The following is a 21238-nucleotide window of genomic DNA, read 5'->3' as shown; positions in this document are numbered from 1 at the left end:
ACTGAGCAGGACGGTTCCGCTGCCCCCAGAATAGAGCAGGCAAATGTCCCCCAGTCCCCCTGGGGTTACAGTGAGGTGGGGGCTCAGCCCATGTCACAGAGCAGCAGATTATCTCACACCATCATTGACTGCTTTTACTGTTTAAAAACTTATATTTTTGATACATTGTGACAATATGTTTCTTGAGACTGTAAACTCTAAATTGGAAGTAATCATGGGATATTAATTAAGTTTACTCCAGTATAGAGGCAGTGCTCAGTATGAACCTTTTCAAATAACAATTAAAAGTCCCTTTTTTTTTTTTTGTATTTATACTTTATTTTCCACATAATGGGGGAAGATTATCAGGGAAGATTTTGTACTTCTGACAGACGACTTGCATTCAGACTTAAAAAATCGAGATTGAAAGGTTCAGGATGTTCTCTGTCATGCTGGTATCACTGTGTGCATGTTAAAATAACCAGTTATAATGACGGTCCGTTTCCGACAGGATAGAATCTTTATTTATCTATGCAGCATTCAAGAATAAAATACACAAGATAATACAATGTGACACAAACCTAATAAAATATCAGTAAAGATATTCACTCGTGGATCAAGCAAAGCACAAAATATATTCAGTTAGTAAATCAGAAGCGTGTAGCACAGCACAGTAAAAACACAGTAATCAGCCGCTCATCACAGGTGGCGCTGAGCTCATCTACTCTGAACAGTCGGCCCTCGTCAGCGTCTGAGTGACAGGAGCCTGGGAGCCCTGATTGGCCTCACAGACCACTGAGCCCGCCTTCTTCCACTCGTCCGCAGTGAGGCTCAGGCTGCTGCTCCAGCTGTACAGGCCGTCCTTCTCCAGGAGCCCGTGGCTCGTCTCCGCCACTTTGCTGCTACCGTCCACCTTCCAGCTCAGCTTCCAGTCGGAGGGGAAGCCCCTGTTGGCCAGGCACATCAGGGTGGCCGTGTTCTTGCTGGACACCTCCACACTGGAGGGGGGCAGGACCGTCAGGGTGGGGGCTCTGTTACCTAGGGGACACCAAAGGGACTTTAGGTCAGAGTTCAATACAAACTTTAAGAATAAATAGATACACTAAGTGGAATATGATGTAGGTTGGGTATTGTTAAAATGGGACACTTTTGAAAATTTCCTCTCTGGAAAAAATTACAGAACCATCTCAATGTCTTGATACCATTCTAAATACATTAATGCTCCTAGAACACTACATAGAAGAGAAAATAAAGTATTACTAAATACATATATTTACTGCAAAGTTTAACTGTCCCATTTTGTCAGGTATCCCAGTTTAGCAATACTCACCCTGGTTAACATAATCTGTGATTACATAAGTAGTTCTGCATGTGACAAATCACACCCCATCCTAACATCTATAGCAAACAGTCTAATGTTGCCCTTGTGCCTTATCTCAGCTTAAGATATTCCATTTTATATTGGATTTAAAATTAATGTGTAAAATACACGTCCAGAACAATCTAACTGTGAATATGAAATACGTTAAGTATCCTATTGTTACTGGTTATTATGTCAGACTGTGTATCAAAATACAAATTTATATAACAATCACATTGTTTATGATTGAGATCCTTTTGACATGCATTAATGACCGCTTGTTCACTCACTCAGACACTGTTTGAAATAATGCGAAGTATCTCACCGAACATACACACCACGAAAAATGCATCGCAAATGTTAAACTACAAGGCATTGTCTTCGGGACAAAGATACTCGTTATCAGTTATGATAATAGTTGTTTGCGGATCTATCAAAATCGCCTTATCTCGTTAAAATTATGTGTCGACTAGATATGAAAACTAATGTTCAAACATTAATATTATAGAGAGACACTTACTTCCAACGTCCAGCCTGGTACCGCCGCCGAAAGTGTACCACAGTGATTCAAAGCGCATCAGCAGCCGTACAAAAACCTCACAGCAGCGCAGTACAGGCAACTAACCGTTTTATACCTAATATTCTATGGGTATAAACCTAACCAGTGAAAATGTCACGTTTTCTGTTACTTGGACAAACTAAGTATGCTGAAAAGTAACGTGCTGTTCGATATCTGATGTTATAGGTACGACTTTACGGTTATTATATTATTAACAAGTAATAGGCATGTGTTACATCTAATGTGTTCTCTGACCCAAGAAAGTATATAATTCATGTTTTAAATATTTCTGGATTGTGTATACATCACCCGAATCATATACCTATTGAAGTTCCAGATATTCATCCTAATACATTTCCGATAACAACAGCACTTCAATCTGCGTATGTGTTAAAGATTTCTACTTGCATATTTATTATTAAAAGCTGGATACTTACTGCCAACATCCAGTCTGGTCCCGCCGCCGAAAGTCCACCACAGTGATTGAATCTGAATGACACGCCGTACAAAAACCTCCCAGCGCTATCGCCGCGTTTCTCCTCGTAGTAATACATTAATGGACGAGTAATACTCTACTTATGCCCACATTTAGTAAAATACACGTGGTACATATGTTTCTCTTTCTATGAATGTAGGAATCACAGTAATTTACAACATTTCGACTGTTCAAACCAGTATTGCTTTGCAGAAATAACAGCAACTTCTGCCTGTGAATCAGTTAAATGCCGTAGAATTGCCAGGTTCTAGGCTTTCCAGTATTTCTTCAAAATCTCCTTCAAAACGATCCTGTTTGTTGCAGACATAATATGTGAATTTCCACCCAGATGCCAGAAACCGCAAGGCTTTAGAATTACCGGATGCCCAAATGGCACGTGAGATCACATCACCCTCTGCATAAGGAGAAACTCTGTATGTAAAGGAACCTACTGTAACCAGACAGAGTATTTGCCTAGAAACGATACTGTACTGTATTGGTGGCACGTGTCTGACTGGCTCAGCCAGCAGCCTTGAGGTTTTCCACCTCAGGGCTTGTGGGAAATGTTCCCTATAATCCCCGCGTGCACGCAATTGCGCAATACTCCGGGACACGCGCTCTTAATGATATAATACCGTGCGGACGATAGAATTAGTTTTCTATGTCTTTATAATCTGATCATAAATTTTAATTGTAATTGCGGTTTTTTAGAAGAACAAAACGCTGAGTATAATAATTATAATCTGTTACAAAAACACTTGTCAGTCTTGAAAGTTTCCTTCTACTTGGGTGACAAGTTCTGTCAGCCAGTCAAGCAAAGGAACATCATCACGTATTTTGTGCAGAGGCAAAATTAAAATAAAAAAATACATTTTCTCCTGTGGCATAAAAACTTTTTTTGTGAGAGACCTGATCGTCTGGATTTTACTGGCATGCCGTCTTCCACTAGGGAGTGAATCCACTACCTGGCTTTATGGCTGTTAGCTGACCCTACTGGTGAGTTGCTGATGACTGACCAGGCATAGACAATGGCAGAAATGTGAACCAGGGCCTCGCACATCAGTATTAAAGGGCATCGGGACTGTATGGAAATTCAAAGCTCTCTGAGCTGCACAAAACTGTAAAACTGTTCCAAAGTCTGGAAGTGCAGCCATCTGATAAATAAAGGTGGACATTCACAGAACCTTAGCACGACCTACGTAGCCTGTGATGGCCCATCAATAGTTTCCCCATTGAGCCAGGTACAACTCTAGAATTTTATTAATCGAAAACAATTGCCAGTGACTTTACTGCTTTATAGTATATAGTTATAATGTATGTAAGTTAGGTTTTCTGAAGGGTTCTTACTTATATACACAGTATAGTATTGTAATAAAGTTGATAAGTAAAAATTGCATATTACATAGGCTATGACGGTGGGGGGTCCAAACGAATAATTATGAAATGTTTATTCGTATTTAGATTTAATGGCGGCGACGCCCATGATATGACATAAACACGACTGTATTAGAGTTTTATAGCTTAATTTAAGCACTTTATTTAAACATGCACAATTTTCACATTATATTCTTATTTTCACATATAATTCTCTTCTCTTCTCAGGCAAACATTTTTGTCTCGTTTTTATTCGTTGACGAAATTGTCAATACACTTCGTCACAGTCTTAGGCCTCGCGAAATCATTTTTATTTAGTTATCGTCTTGTTTTAATCTGAAAGTAAAGGTCATTGACAATAACTATGAGAAAAATTTTTCGTCAACAAAATTAACACTGCCTCCAGTGAATCGTTCTGGAGTTCCAGATTCACAGTTTTTATTACTGAAGGACATGCTGCCAATGCAAAGTGTGAAAAACAAAATAACAAAATATATCCTTCAGTTTCTTGTAACAATGTCACTGGTAATCTGCTTGATTTCCCCGCCTTAGGAAACCGGGCTCCTCTCTGGACAATTGAAGGGGCAGGACTGCAGATGAAACAGCTGCTATGTGTGATCTATCAATGTCGCTCTATGTATTTAAATAATGTGAAATGTGTACATATAAATAATGAGTTACTTAATTTTGATGCATGTCATATTTTATGAACTATTTTAACCCTCTTACACATACTGAACTTTATAGAGCTTTGGTATAACTCCCCCCTCAAGCCATGTTGGGTTCAGCCTAGGTGTTAAACCCCCGCTGGGTGACCAGTCTCTGGATACAAAGCAAGACGCCACACCGGTGATCTCTTCATCTCGCTGCAGGGAAGCCCGGTTCGGTCACAGAGACTTGTCTTTGGCTAAATCGTGATCTTCCCCCTCAGCACCTGCAGTGAGTCCCAGCTGCAGCAGTGCAGTCACTGTGCAGTCTGACTGAGGGAGGTTTTTGTACGGCTCTGTATCACTGTGTGAACACAGCTTTACTACTGATCTCGTGGTAACTCTGACAGTAATAATCTCCTGCATCTTCAGTCTGGACTCCACTGATGGTCAGAGTGAAATCAGATTTAGATCCACTGCCACTGAATCGAGATGGAATCCCAGACTCACGGGTACTGGCATAATAGATCAGCAGTTTAGGTGCCTCTCCAGGTTTCTGCTGGTACCAGGCCATACAGGGATAAGACACTCCATATGGTCCACAGTCACCATAAACATCACTGCTGGTTTTACAGCTCAGACTGACTGTTTCTCGTGCATCAACCCTTATTACCGGGGTCTGTGTCACAGTGACCTGTCCTTCACATTCTGAAAAATATAAAAAGAACAATAGAATTATATATATCAGTGTGTCAGTTTGTGATTCAAAATATTTAAGTGCATGCTGTTATCCTACTCACCTATGATGACACTAGTAAGTGTCAAAATAAAAATGCTGATTGAAATCATTGCTCCTGTAGGCTCTGCCGATGTAAAACACAGCTGTCAGTCACGAAGCGTCTAAATCGTACGACTATAAACAGTCAGAGTTCACTGACGCATGCACTGCCCATGCAAAGTGTCCCGTCTATGCAAATGGGCTTCATGGGTCCGGCTGAGCTTGGAGGAGAATGTTAGGACTCACAGATCTGTGCTGACAGAAACTTTTATATTATATATATATTACAATTTTTTATATATATTACAATTATATTGCAAAAAGAGAATTACATAACCTATATCGACCAATAGAAAGTGTTTCTTCTGAAGTATAGATTTAAAATTATGCACTTAAAATGTTCAATTATCATGTAAGATGATATACTCTACTGCGATGGGCTGGCCCCCCATCCTGGGTTGTTCCCTGCCTCCTGCCCATTGCTTCCGGGATAGGCTCCGGACCCCACGCGACCCAGTAGGTTTGGAAAATGGATGGATAGATGGATGATATACTCTATATGTCTGGATGCTCCAGTAAAATATACTGCAGTGAATGTTTTATAGGTCAGTCATCATACTTATATTATATAGGTGCTATAATCTATTGTGTTTTATTAAACTAAATGCTCTAACTAAAGGCATGAGGCACACGGACAGCGCTGGGTCTTGACATGCAGCCCTGGTGACCCAGTGGGGTCTGGCCGGGGGGGCAGACTAGCTGGGGGCCCTCGGGGCTGACATGGGGCAGTGCCGTGTGCTGCTGGGGGCTGCTGGTGAGGAGCTGACACCCCTGCGGCCCCTACAGTCTAGGATCAGCTGTTTAGTACAAGCTCACACAAGGTCACACAAGGTCACACACTGGGTGCTTTGCTCTTTCCTGGGAGCAGAGAGTCACTGTGGTCAGTTATTAACAGTCTGTCTGGGTCCGGGGGTCAGTAAGAGCATGAATTATGTGTATCAGCAGGGAATCAGGTGATGTTACATCATGTCAGTCTAATTGTTTCAAGGAGGAATTCTTAACCTGGGGGCCAAGGTTAGATTTGAGGGGGTCGATACAAAAGATGGTACCTTTATTTTCAACAACCTCTACAATGAAGTATTAAAAACATTATTCCCATAAGAGGCCGACAGGCTTCACCAGATGGCCAAAGGGATCCAGAGCACAAAAAGGTCAGGAATTCCTGGTCTAAAGAGACACATCAGCATAAACACACTGAGGGATATTTATCTGGTGGTTCATAAAGGTAATATTAGTAATAATAACCTGGGGGGTGTGGATACTTCAGGGGAGGGATGAGGTCAAGGAACAAGCCCATCTGCACACCAGTGATCAACTGTTAAGATTATGAAGAGAGAGAGAGAGAGACAGAGAGAGACAGAGAGAGAGAGCAGGAGCAGTGGTCCAGTTCTCAGGGGGTTTCCTGATGGATGCTGCCTATGAAGAATTATTGCTGCAGATGGTTATATTCTGCTGATTAGTAGCACAGAACTGAGATGTTCAATGCAATGTTCCATTCAAATGATACCAGAAAATCTAACAACACGTCAAAATGATCTTGTAGAAATGCAATAGGCACCAAAGTAGGACAATAACTTTGAAATGTAAGTCCAGTTGGTTTGATCCCACTGAACTCCTACAGAACTAACGATGCATATAAAGTCATGTGCTGGAGAATGAAGTGTCAGTCAGTGACAGACCACATATACAAAAGTGATCCTGCAAGGTTATATTGTAAAGCAGCAGAAAAATCCGTATTGCCTATAGACGTCGTAGCCATGGTAACATCATAACACAACTTATTACTCACCTGCTTGTTGGGATGCTGGTATAAACAAACCTAATGTACAGCACATACAATAAGATAAAGTATATATTACTATACTGTACCTTATAGTGAAATGGATAATTCCCCTGTGTATTCAGTCTTTTACTTTGCAGGGTTCAAAAGTTTGGAGTAAGTTTGCATCTGTTAGAGGAGAAACATTCAATGCGTGAGACTCCTAAGCCCTGCATTGGCTAAAACTCCTCTGGGGGACATTAGGCACCTGCAGTGAGTCCCAGCTGCAGCAGTGCAGTCACTGTGTAGTCTGACTGAGGGAGGTTTTTGTACGGCTCTGTATCACTGTGTGAACACATATTGACTATTGGGGTAGTGTTCACTCTGACAGTAATAATCTCCTGCATGTTCAGCCTGGACTCCACTGATGGTCAGAGTGAAGTCAGTACTAGATCCACTGCCAGTGAATCGAGATGGAATCCCAGAGTTACGGGTACTTGCATAATAGATCAAGAGTTTAGGAGCTTCTCCAGGTTTCTGCTGGTACCAGGCCATGCGAGGAATAGAGGTCCCAGCACCATTCACTGGGCTGCTGGTTTTACAGTTTATAATGACTGTCTGTCCTGAGGAAGCTGATATCAGCTCTGGTGTCTGAGTCACAGTCACTTGTCCTCTGGATTCTGAAAATAAATGTGTAATAATAAAAACACATTTAATATGGAATTAACATTCAATACCACACCAGACATTTCACTCAAATCTTTAGCAAAATTCACAACTCATCAAACAATATGTAACAAAAAATACAATCTTGTTCTGTGTTACCGTGAGTGAGGATGAAGAGCAAGATGCTGAGGCTGATCAAAGTCATGTTTGTATGGAGTCTGTTGTGATGAAGGACAGCTGTCAGTCATGAAGTGTTAAACCTCCTGGAATATAAACCCTCCCAGAGCACTGAGGCATGAGCTGAAAATGCAAAGTATCTTCTGACTGACATAATAACCGCAGAAGAAATAAGGTACTTTTGTTGTTCAAAATGATTACAGAAGTTTCATTATGCCATGGAGAAAGGCAAACCTTTTTATAATCTGCACCTTTGTGTACAGTAATGTGTATAAACTACCAGTCTAAAGTTTTTTCACAGACTGAGATTTACTATAGCCGTGGCCAAAAGTTTTGACAGTCTGCTTCCTCAGTTTTTATGATGATTTGCATATACTCCAGAATGTTATGAAGAGTGTTCAGATGAATTGCAATAAATTGCAAAGTCCCTCTTTGTCATGAAAATGAACTTAATCCCAAAAAAACCCATTTTCACTGCATTTCAGCCCTGCCACAAAAGGAACCGCTGACATAATTTCAGTGATTCTCTCATTAACACAGGTGAGGGTTTTTATGAGGACAAGGCTGGAGATCACTCTGTTATGCTGACTGAGTTAGCATACAATTATAGCAGATTGGATGCTTTAAAAGGAGGGCAGTGCTTGAAATAATTGTTCTTGCTCTGTTAACCATGATTACCTGCAAGGAAACACATGCAGTCATCATTGCTTTGCACAAAAAGGGCTTCGCAAGGACATTATGGCTATTTAGAGTGGACCTAAATCAACAATTTATCTGATCATCAAGAACTTCAAGGAGAGAGGTTCAGTTGTTGTGAAGAAGACTTCAGGGCACCCAAGAAAGACCAGCAAGCACCAAGACAGTCTCCTAAAATTGGTGCAGTTGTGGGATCGGGGCGTCACCAGTGCAGAGCTCACTCAGGTATGGTAGCACGCAGGTGTGAGACGAAGACTTTTGGAGGATGGGCTGGTGTCAAGAAGGGCAGATAAGAAGCCACTTCTCTCCAAAAAACACATCAGGGACAGACTGATAATCTGCAAAAAGTTTAGGATTGGCGACACAACCAGTACCTACCAGAAATTCCTGGAGTTCCTTCAGTGTTGTTTTAGGTCTATTGGCAGCCTCTCTGACCAATTCTTGTCTTGTCTTTTCATCAATTTTGGGGGTACAACCAGTTATCTAATACAACTCTAATTGTCTCTGGTCCCTTACCAATTCTCTATAGAGGGGATGTAACCTATAGTGTTAATGTTTTTTAACTAATGAAGTGAAGACCTGGATGGCTGGAAACTTTTTAATCACTAAACACTCAGGAAACCGAGGTTCTGTTGTTCGTTGGTGTGTCTGCCGATAGAAATTTTATAATCTCCATTCCAAAGGAGTGAACTTTTCTCTCAGGAGCTCAGCCTATAAAACAGGCGTCATCTTAAACACACGCCACTCATTCAAATCACACGTGGATGCAGTATCAAAGGTATGCTTCCTACAGCTTAGCCACATCGCAAAACTGTGACGATTTTTTACTATTCAAAACACAGAGAAATTGATACATTCAATTTCCTACTTACATATAAGGCACTTAAAGGTCAAGCTCCTGCCTACCTGACAGAATTACTTCAAGTTTATAAGCCGCATCATCCACTCAGATCACAGAATGCAGGTTTCCTTGTCATTCCACATATAAATTAAGTGACAGTTGGCAGTAAAGCATCCTGCTATAGGGCCCATATATTGTCTCCTTGCCTGCTTCCCCAGTCTGTTCTGCATCAGTCACGACAGAATGATAGAACTTAACAAGAAGACGCCGGCCTTGAACGATGCGTTACATTTGCTCAAACAGCTCAAGGTTCCCCAGCTGCCGCCTGCTGCTTCGCTGCCTGGATCAACGACTTGCCCCTTTCCAAGGATGCGCCTAGCCCTTAAAGGGGTCAGGTCCATTTGGGAAGCCATACCACGGATCCCCAAGACTCTTAAAGGGGCAGCGCCAGCTACCTGGACATCCATTTTCCAAACCGCTTATCCTACTGGGTCGCAGGGGGTCCGGAGCCTATCCCAGAAGCAATGGGCACGAGGCCGGGAACAACCCAGGATGGGGTCCCAGCCCATCGCAGGGCACACTCACACACCAGTCACTCACACATGCACACCTACGGGCAATTTAGCAACTCCAATTAGCCTCAGCATGTCTTTGGACTGCAGGGGGAAACTGGAGTACCTGGAGGAAACCCCACGACGACATGGGGAGAACATGCAAACTCCACACACATGTGACCCAGGCGGAGACTCGAACCTGGGACCCTGAGGTGTGAGGTGGGACCCTGAGGTGTGAGGCAACAGTCCTACCCACCAAGCCACCCCAGAATGCATAACACTCATATAATAATAATAATAATAATAATAATAATAATAATAATAATAATAATAATAATAATAATAATAATAATAATAATAATAATAATAATAAGGGGCGGCATGGTGGTGCAGTGGTTAGCACTGTTGCCTCACACCTCTGGGACCCGGGTTCAAGTCTCCGCCTGGGTCACATATGTGTGGAGTTTGCATGTTCTCCCCATGTCGTCGTGGGGTTTCCTCCGGGTACTCCGGTTTCCCCCCACTGTCTAAAAACATGCTGAGGCTAATTGGAGCTACTAAATTGCCCGTAGGTGTGCATGTGTGAGTGAATGGTGTGTGAGTGTGCCCTGTGATGGGCTGGCCCCCCATCCTGGGTTGTTCCCTGCCTCGTGCCCATTGCCTCCGGGATAGGCTCCGGACCCCCCGCGACCCAGTAGGATAAGCGGTTTGGAAAATGGATGGATGGATAATAATAATAATATGTTACTGGTTTATGTATTTACTATACTGTACTTTTACAGTGAAATGGAAGATACTTGTGTGTATTCAGTCTGTTAGACAGGTATGATCTCCTCTGGCGACTTTATTTTAACTTCCCCCTCAGAACCTGCAGTGAGTCCCAGCTGCAGCAGTGCAGTCACTGTGCAGTCTGACTGAGGGAGGTTTTTGTATGGCTCTGTATCACTGTGTGAACACATATTTATTATTGGGGTAGTGGAAACTCTCACAGTAATAATCTCCTGCATCTTCAGCCTGGACTCCACTGATAGTCAGAGTGAAGTCAGACCCATACTTAGATCCACCTCCAGTGAATCGTTCTGGAGTCCCAGACTGACGGTTGCTAATATCATGTATGAGGAGTTTAGGAGGCTCTCCAGTCCTCTGTTGGTACCATGACATCATCATAAGTTATAGGGCTGCTGGTCCTACAGCTTAAGGTCACAGTTTCTCCTACAGAAGCACCTTTTTCTGCAGGTGTCTGAGTCACAGTAATCTGGCCTCTGGATTCTAAAACACAAAAATATCATTATTTGAAATATTGGAACAAGCATGATTATATCATTATCATAGACTTAGAGTTAGTAGTATAGCATTTGATTTTCAGTATGAATACTGATGATGATTCACTCAGATTGACCTTGGATGCAGAGGATGAGCGTCCAGATGAAGACGCTGATTAAAGTCATTGTCCCTGTGGACTGTGTTGCTGTGAAGGATGACTGTGAGTAACAGAGTGTTAATCTCACAGGTTTATAAGCTGCCACAGGTCACTGAGGGACGTGCTGCAATGCAAAGTGTGTCTTTCATGCAAATACATGTGATGCATCTGTTTCCAAAGCGATGGGAATTCAAACCTTGGAGCTCACAGGTATAGAGACTCAGACTGCTGAGCCACCCACCTCCCCAAAACATGCAGAACTGGGAAAGGAAATTCCAACTGTTTGGAAAAAGAGGAGTCATCAGCCTTTACTATTAATGGGAGGTGATCCTTTATCTCCCCACTGCAACTTGGAGAGGGTGGCTGACAAGGACAGTGATGGTGGTGGTGGGGGGGGGGGGGGTGAGGGGGGGGGTGTACACCCAGCACAGGATGCTGGTCCATCGCAGGACACAGACACGCTCACACTCAAACCACATGCAGGTTACAAAAGCAGAGGAGTTGAACTGAATGTGTTTGGGTTACTGACGGAGCTGCAGCCCCCAGAGGAACCTCATGCCAAGCAAGCAAACTCCCCCCACACAAAGCAAGGGTGGGATATGAACCCCAAACCTGCAGGTGTGAGGTAAAAGTGCCAAACCCCCCCCCCCCCCCCCCCCAGGCACACACATGTTTTGTTTATATATGCACACATTTATACATGTTCATTGCTTCTTGTTTAATAAAAAATGATCAATTATATACCTTCTATATTATTTTAATGAAAAACATATATGATCTCTCCCCATTCAGTCGGTTTAATTAGACATGAGGAAATTAAGTGAGATTAACTCCATGACTCCATTAAGCCATGTCATGTTCTCAGAACACAAAGTGAATGCATTCACTGAAAAAGAATGCTTCCTGTCCAAAATATGCATTCTAGTTGTGTGAAACGACTGTGCACGACTCAATTAAGTTCATTTAAGGAATTATCCATAAGATCTAATAATGACAAAACATTCGTACATCAAGGTAGAACTTGTATGTTTGATGGTACATTAATTGTTTTAATTATGTATGTTTAATTACGTTGATATGTGTTTTACATCAATTAAGGACATATGCAGTAGGGCTAATGACATATACTGTTACTATGGCTTGTATGTTAATGTAGGACGTATATGTTTGAAGGTGCCTTCATTTCATATGTATTTTACATCAATGAGGTACATACTGCATATGTCTAATGAGACATTAATATGGATTTTATAATTATTCTGTGTCATAAAGAGCTTATTTATATTTTATTTATGTAAAATGAATTACAGAATCATATATTATTAAAAAAAACAAAAAAACTTTTCCATATGGATACCAAATACCAATTTAGTGTTATACTACAGTGTAGCCATCAGCAGCACAATCTGGCTTTGACCCTGTTTTACTGGTCTTCTGCAACTGGTTCTGCTGGACCTCTGTCAGGTAATGCTGGTTTGGGGATATTGCTTAAAAATATTAAGAGCACCCTAAACTGTTACCAAACTGACATGGCTAAATCGTGATCTTCCCCCTCAGCACCTGCAGTGAGTCCCAGCTGCAGCAGTGTAGTCACTGTGCAGTCTGACTGAGGGAGGTTTTTGTACGGCTCTGTATCACTGTGTGAACACACGTTTGCTACTGATCTTGTGGTAACTCTGACAGTAATAATCTCCTGCATCTTCAGTCTGGACTCCACTGATGGTCAGAGTGAAATCAGATTTAGATCCACTGCCACTGAATCGAGATGGAATCCCAGACTCACGGGTACTGGCATAATAGATCAGCAGTTTAGGTGCCTCTCCAGGTTTCTGCTGGTACCAGGCCATACAGGGATAAGACACTCCAGGTGGGCCACAGTCATCATAAACATCACTGCTGGTTTTACAGCTCAGACTGACTGTTTCTCGTGCATCAACCCTTATTACCGGGGTCTGTGTCACAGTGACCTGTCCTTCACATTCTGAAAAATATAAAAAGAACAATAGAATTATATATATCAGTGTTTCAGTTTGCGATTCAAAATATTTAAGTGCATGCTGTTATCCTACTCACCTATAATGACACTAGTAAGTGTCAAAATAAAAATGCTGATTGAAATCATTGCTCCTGTAGGCTCTGCCGATGTAAAACACAGCTGTCAGTCACGAAGCGTCTAAATCGTACGACTATAAACAGTCAGAGTTCACTGACGCATGCACTGCCCATGCAAAGTGTCCCGTCTATGCAAATGGGCTTCATGGATCCGGCTGAGCTTGGAGGAGAATGTTAGGACTCACAGATCTGTGCTGACAGAAACTCTAAATACAATTATATTGCAAAAAGAGAATTACATAACCTTAAAGAGCAATATATCGACCAATAGAAAGTGTTTCTTCTGAATTATAGATTTAAAATTATGCACTTAAAATTTTCAATTATCCTGTACGATGATATACTCTACTGCGATGGGCTGGCCCCCCATCCTGGGTTGTTCCCTGCCTCCTGCCCATTGCTTCCGGTATAGGCTCTGGCCCTGGGTCGCGGGGGGTCCGGAGCCTATCCCGGAATCAATGGGCACAAGGCAGGGAACAACCCAGGATGGGGGGCCAGCCCATCGCAGGGCACATTCACACACCAGTCACTCACACATGCACACCTACGGGCAATTTAGCAACTCCAATTAGCCTCAGCATATTTTTGGACTGTGGGGGGAAACCGGGGTACCCGGAGGAAACCCCATGACGACAACATGCAAACTCCAAACACATGTGACCCAAGCGGAGACTCGAACCCGGGTCCCAGAGGTGTGAGGCAACAGTGCTAACCACTGCACCAGCATGCCGCCCCCTAGGTCAATAATCATAATTATATTATAGAGGTGCTCTAATCTATTGTGTTTTGTTAAACTAAATGATCTAACTAAAGGCATGAGGCACACGGACAGCGCTGGGTCTTGACATGCGGCCCAGGTGACCCAGTGGGGTCTGGCCGGGGGGGCAGACTAGCTGGGGGCCCTCAGGGCTGACATGGGGCAGTGCCGTGTGCTGCTGGGGGCTGCTGGTGAGGAGCTGACACCCCTGCGGCCCCTACATTCTGGGATCAGCTGTTTAGTACAAGGTCACACAAGGTCACACACTGGGTGCTTTGCTCTTCCCGGGGAGCAGAGAGTCACTGTGGTCAGTTATTGACAGTCCGTCTGGGCCCGGGGGTCAGTAAGAGCATGAATTATGTGTATCAGCAGGGAATCAGGTGATGTTACATCATGTCAGTCTAATTGTTGCAAGGAGGAATTCTTAACCTGGGGGCCAAGGTTAGATTTGAGGGGGTCGATGGTACCTTTATTTTCAATAAGCTCTACAATGAAGTATTAAAAACATTATTCCGATAAGAGGCTGACAGCCTTCACTTGACTGCCAAAGGGCTCCAGAGCACAAAAAGGTCAGGAATTCCTGGTCTAAAGAGATAGAGGTGAGACACATCAGCATAAACACACTGAGGGTTATTTATCTGGTGGTTCATAAAGGTAATATTAGTCATAATAACCTGGGGGGCAGGATGAGTGTGATATAACGTAAAGCTGTGAGTGTGTATGTCAGACACAGGGAGGGTGTGGATAGTTCAGGGGAGGGATGAGGTCAAGGAACAAGCCCATCTGCACACCAGTGATCAACTGTTAAGATAATGAAGAGAGAGAGAGAGAGAGAGAGAGAGAGAGAGAGAGAGAGAGAGAGAGAGAGCAGGAGCAGTGGTCCAGTTCTCAGGGGGTTTCCTGATGGATGCTGCCTATGAAGAATTATTGCTGCAGATGGCATCAGCTGAAGTTATATTCTGCTGATTAGTAGCACAGAATTGAGATGTTCAAAGCACTGTTCCATTGAAATGATACCAGAAAATCTAACAACACGTCAAAATGATCTTGTAGAAATGCAATAGGCACCAAAGTAGGACAATAACTTTGAAATGTCAGTCCAGTTGGTTTGATCCCACTGAACTCCTACAGAACTAACGATGCATATAAAGTCATGTGCTGGAGAATGAAGTGTCAGTCAGTGACAGACCACATATACAAAAGTGATCCTGCAAGGTTATATTGTAAAGCAGCTGAAAAATCCGTATTGCCTAGAGACGTCGTAGCCATGGTAACATCATAACACAACTCATTACTCACGTGCTTGTTGGAATGCTGGTATAAGCAAACCTAATGTACAGCACATACAATAAGATAAAGTACATATTACTATACTGTACTTTATAGTGAAATGGATAATTCCCCTGTGTATTCAGTGTTTTACATTGAAGGGCTCAAAAGTTTGGTGTTAAATTGCATCTGTTAGGGGCGAAACGTGTGTCTCACAGTCAATGCATGAGACTCCAAAGCCCTGCATTGCTTAAAGCTCCTCTGTGGGACATTAGTGTAACATTCCCCTCAGCACCTGCAGTGAGTCCAGGCTGCAGCAGTGCAGTCACTGTGCAGTCTGACTGAGGGAGGTTTTTGTACGGCTCTGTATCACTGTGTGAACACACGTTTACTATTGGGGTAGTGGAAACTCTGACAGTAATAATCTCCTGCATCTTCAGCCTGGACTCCTCCGATGGTCAGAGTGAAGTCAGTACTAGATCCACTGCCAGTGAATCGAGACGGAATCCCAGAGCTACGGGTATCTGCTACATATATTAGGAGTTTAGGAGCTTCTCCAGGTTTCTGCTGGTACCAGGCCATGTAGTGCTTATTATTATAAACATACACTGGGCTGCTGGTTTTACAGTTTATAGTGACTGTCTGTCCTGAGGAAGCTGATATCAGCTCTGGAGTCTGAGTCACAGTCACTTGTCCTCTGGATTCTGAAAATACATACAAATTTAAAACAGAATTAATACAACATTAAGATAATTGTAAGTCACACCAGATATCCCTTCCAAAACTCACAAGTGATTAAACAATATGTTGAAAAAAATACAATCTTATTCTGTTTTACCATGAGTGAGGATGAAGAGCAAGATGCTGAGGCTGATCAAAGTCATGTTTGTTTGGAGTCTGTTGTGATGAAGGGCAGCTGTCAGTCATGAAGTGTTAAACCTCCTGGAATATAAACCCCCCCAGAGCACTGAGGCATGAGCTGAAAATGCAAAGTATCTTCTGACTGACATCATAACTGCAGAGTAAATAGGGAAATTTTGTTGTTCAAAATGACGAAAAACGTCATTATACCCTAGTGAAAGGCAAACTTTTTAATAGTCTGCATACCTTTATATATATTGACATGTCTATATGCCTATTTAAGCTGTTCAGCCTTGCTTTGTACAGTCAGTCATAGATATAAACTACACGTCCCCCAGCCACTGAGAAGAGCTCAGTCCCCCCAGTTGTCACAGGTTCCTACAGAGGAGCTGTAGAGAGCATCCTAACCAGAGCATCACTGCCTGCTATAGGCACCGCAAAGACCAAATCAGCAGGGTTACAGGAGCCTTTCTACCCCCACATGGACATATATAACAAAGGCTGTAGCAGCAGAGCCCACTCCATCACACATGTCCCCTGTCACCTGTCAGACAGCCTGTTCACCCCCCTGCCATCTGGATAAAGGTTCCGGAGCATTCCGTCCACCTCCACCTGGCTCTGCAGCAGATTCTTCCCCCAGACTGTCACAATGATGACTGATATAAATCTGATATAAATCTCTTACTATCTGCCCCTACAGAGGCTGTCAGTCTCAGACCCGGTACAGCTTCAGTCCTGTAGCCCTGATTTCTGTGCTTCCTGCTTCCTGTCCTTTCAGTTTCATCACCCTTAAATTAGAAACTAAAATGCTGTGATGAATTATGATTTAATCACTCATTTTATGATTATTGTGATTACAAAAGTAAACAGCCATTAATGACGTTTATAGGGGTTTGTATCGCACTCCGTGTTCTTTTGCTCCCCTCTAGTGGTAGCATATGGAAATATTTTCTCCTATTTCACATGTTTCAACATATTATTTCCATCTGTATGTTCCACCAGACTTATGCTTGAAAGCCCATGTTATTTCTCAGAATGTACCTCAAATAACTCCAGGCATTTTATCTGCTTAAATGATAATGAAAGAACGAAGGAATTGCCCACACCTGTCCATGAAATAGCTTTTAAGTGAATTGTCCAATTACTTTTGGCCCCTTTAAAAAGAGGGTGGCACATGTTAACGAGCTGAAACTCCTAAACCCTTCATCCAGTTTGAATGTGGAAAATGACATCTGAGAGTCTGCACTTTATGTCCATGACCATTGTATAACTTCAACTGGAATATATTTCATTAAACAGGTAGAGTAATAAAACTTGCGTCAGTGTCCAAATATTTATGGTCTTGACTGTAAGTAACACTCTTACTGTCTCCTCGAGCCAGGATGTCAGTAACTATCACACCTGCCCTCCATTGGTGGTCAGGTTCCTGAGCCTGTACTGTGTGATCTAACTCTGAGCCTGTGGTAATGAGCTCTGAAACTTATGTAATTTGTCATTGCTCTTAGATTATAAGGCTCAGAGGTTGAGTTGAATGCCTGTGTGTCTTGCTGTAGCTTGGTTTGCATAATTCTTGCGTGTTCAGCTTGCTAAGTCGGGCTCTTTAGCCCCCCGCCCAATAATTATACAGTAATTAGCTTAAATGGTTTTCATTATAACCAGAATCTGCTAGTAAAGGCTTAGCCCCCCTTCATTTTCTAGTGACTCTCTTAGTTGGTGCCCCCTCAGAAGATGGTGCCCCCTTAGAAGATGGTGCCCAAGGCTATGACACCTAATGGGTTGATTGGTACTGGATGCCAGCATGGTGACTGGTTAGTGTATCAGCGTCTTGTTTCTAGGTCCATGGTTTTTGATGACTAGTATATTGCCTTGAGTTCCTGGTCCTGGTTAGCCTGTCTTGTTCATGGTCCCGATTATTCGAATTTCCACAGCCGATATGCTGGGAAACTGTTGTCTTGTTCTTACGTTTGCCGTGATCATGCTGGTTTGTGTTTCAGCCTCACTTCCTGTTTCCTGTTCCTGCTTTTCCAGTCCTCTGCACTTAACCTTGCCTTTTGTGCACAGCAGCCTCAAGTCTGACTGGTTACCTGTTTGAGATCACAGTGACTTTGCGGATGGATGGCTCAGTTTGGGCAGCTGTATTTGGCCAAATTGTTATGTTCCCGTATAAAAACGACCCTTTTCATTCTCTAGAAGCGGCAAAGCTGTGTGTTTGGAGATATCTTCCTGCACACCACTGATGCACTGAGCTGCTATTTTTGCACCTGTGGTTCTCCTGTTAGCTCTGAGGAATCTGGCCGCTCTCCTCTGAGCGTCTCATTAACCAGGTGTTTTCAGCAGAAGACCTGCCTCTGCCTGGATGTTTTGTTTATTGCACCATTTTCTGGACACAGCAGTAAGTGAGGATCTCAGCTATCTCACGGTAGCTGACACCAGCTAGGAAACATTTAAAATCACATCATAGCCATTTTGATGCTTAAAATGTAAAATCATGCCTAGCAGATGTAACCACACAGTAATGGAACATCTTCACCTTGTCTGCATGCTGTATATATTTACTTGCAGATGCGTGATTTGCTGTTTGGAGAGCTGGCTGTTTGCCTGAACAATGAGGTGTGCCTAATAAAGTGGACACTAATTGTTTACGCGTCTTTAAACCAAATAAAAAGAGTAATTTACCTAAAATCTGAGGCACAAATTATAGGTTAGCTGGGAAATATCTGTCACGCAATTACAGAGAGCTGTATTTTCCCAGAACGTCACATCTGAAACCTGTGTTTAGACAAAGGGACTGTAGTAGAGCGTTACCATCGGTGTGTATAGAGAGCGTCTGCTGTAGTCAGTGATCAAGGCCAGACGTAATGCGTTCCCATGTAACTTCTTTCTACAGCCACTAGAGGGAGACATTGCTGTTATGAATGTTGCACTGTGAGATCAGGAGGAACATTATTTCGTTTCCCTGTGTGCTGTAGGCCTTCATGGCTTAGATGACAATAAAACTTTACTTCGCTTGACATAAGTACTGCTAAGGTAATTAAGCGATGGACTGATGGATGGATGGATGGATGGATGGGTGGATGGATGGATGGATGATGGATGGATGGATGGATGAGGAGCTCTAAATGACAGCAGGAGGCTTGGTTCCAGGTGGAATCCCCAGGGTCCTAATGGGGCCTGAGCTGTAAAGAGAATACAAAGCCAGCAGTTCCTCTCTTTCTCTCCCTCCCTCTGCTCACAGCTTGTAACTGCTATTAGAGTCAGTCATGCTGTTTTAAGTATATTTAACTTAAATTACAAAATACAAGAATAATTGAAGTATTACTGAAATACAAGCATTATTTCATTTAAATAAAGAATACTTTATTTGATTAACATAATTATAATTAAGATCACGTGTCTGTATAAGGACCTGTTTAATATTTCCATATCGGAATTAATCTTGTGTTTGGCTGGGATCGGACCAGTATTATTGGTTACATTTCCGTCTCTCTAGGTTAAGCTCAGCACTTTCTGTGCAGCTGAGGGAAATGTTTTAAGTTACACTGCAGTAGCAATGTTCATGCAGACCTGAGTTATTTGACAAGCTGCAAGCATGAAGTTTCCCTTCATTAACTCCCCTTGAGTTAACGCAGCAGATGAGGTATGAGAGTTTCTGTCCATTTTACACTGTACATATAGTTCTTGGAGATGCCAGCGGTCTAGCTAACGACTAATGTTATAGTAGTAATTTGTAATCTACAAGCTAATGGCGTGCGCGAGCTGTATTTCTGTTTGTCAGATATTAGTTAACGGTTATTCTCTTGGAAAATGCCTGCATTTTTACTGATTTATTGTATGATTTATGTACTTTACTATACCTAGTTCTCGCGGCATGTTCGACTGGCTGGATATGCAAATAAATGCCCATGAACAGAGATTGATTTGTGTCCGTGATCGTAACTGAGGGGGTCACAGCCTGACATTTAATTTGAGCCTGATGGCCTGAAACGGGCCGCAGCTGGGGGGGTATAGTACCCATCGGCTGTGGGCAGCTGGGGCTGGCAGGGGGCGATGCCCAGCACTGCGGTTTGTTATGGGAAGCCGCTGACACCCCTGCCCCTGCACTCGTGCTTTTACTAAAGGTATTATAAGGAATAGTGGGCTTTTATTACCTGGGAGGGAGTATTTTTATACAGTACTGACATGAAAGAAGATTAACATATTTAAAATACAATATAAATTTATCATAATGGAAGGATTTTGCCCAATTAGTACACTGGACTTACAGAGCTTTTTTTATTTGTAATACATTATTGAAAATTATTCCAAAAATTGGGATAATTTTCTGCACTCAAACTAAATATTTATTCATGTAGAACTGAATAGACAAAGTACTGATGTAGCCAGTGAGTAGCTGACATTTCCGCTTCCTGTCCCCTGATCAGAAATGGGGTGAGTCCCACCCCCTCACAGCTGCCCCAGTCCAGCCTGTTTTAAGCCCTGAAACTAAACTCTCAGCCGTTGGAGCGAAATTCATATTTGCATAAACTGAGCAGGACGGTTCTGCTGCCCCCAGAATAGAGCAGGCAAATGTCCCCCAGTCCCCCTGGGGTTACAGTGAGGTGGGGGCTCAGCCCGTATCACAGAGCAGCAGATTCTCTCATATGATCACTGACTGTATTTGCTCTTTCAAAACTTATATTTTTTATACATCATGACAAGGTATTTCTTGAAACCGTGTACTCTTCATTGGAAATGATTTTGGGGTGTTAATTGAATTTAATTAGACTCGTTTTTCAGCCTAAGATGTGGTTTGCAAAATCAGTACAAAGGAACTGCTCAGAATGAACCATATAAAACATAAATTAAAAGTCCCTCAATGTATCTATTTTGCTTTCCACATAATGTGGAAGATAAA

The 21238-nt window shown here is 42.6% G+C and overlaps 1 gene segment (V, D, J or C); it reads right to left on the bottom strand.

Annotated features, from left to right (window-relative positions):
• Nucleotides 1-476: 476 nt before the first annotated feature.
• Nucleotides 477-16382, bottom strand: LOC125738147 (Ig kappa chain V-III region MOPC 63-like). The segment is given in 4 exon segments: nt 477-1017; nt 2336-2373; nt 15866-16187; nt 16322-16382. Coding segments are annotated over 4 exon segments (723 nt in total).
• Between the last annotated feature and the right edge of the window lie 4856 nt (nt 16383-21238).

Source organism: Brienomyrus brachyistius, chromosome 3 (genome assembly GCF_023856365.1).
Source record: "Brienomyrus brachyistius isolate T26 chromosome 3, BBRACH_0.4, whole genome shotgun sequence".
In the NCBI taxonomy this organism is placed as follows: Eukaryota; Metazoa; Chordata; class Actinopteri; order Osteoglossiformes; family Mormyridae; genus Brienomyrus; species Brienomyrus brachyistius.
The sequence above is the reverse complement of the archived record's forward strand: the minus strand, read 5'-3'. Positions and strand labels throughout refer to the sequence as shown.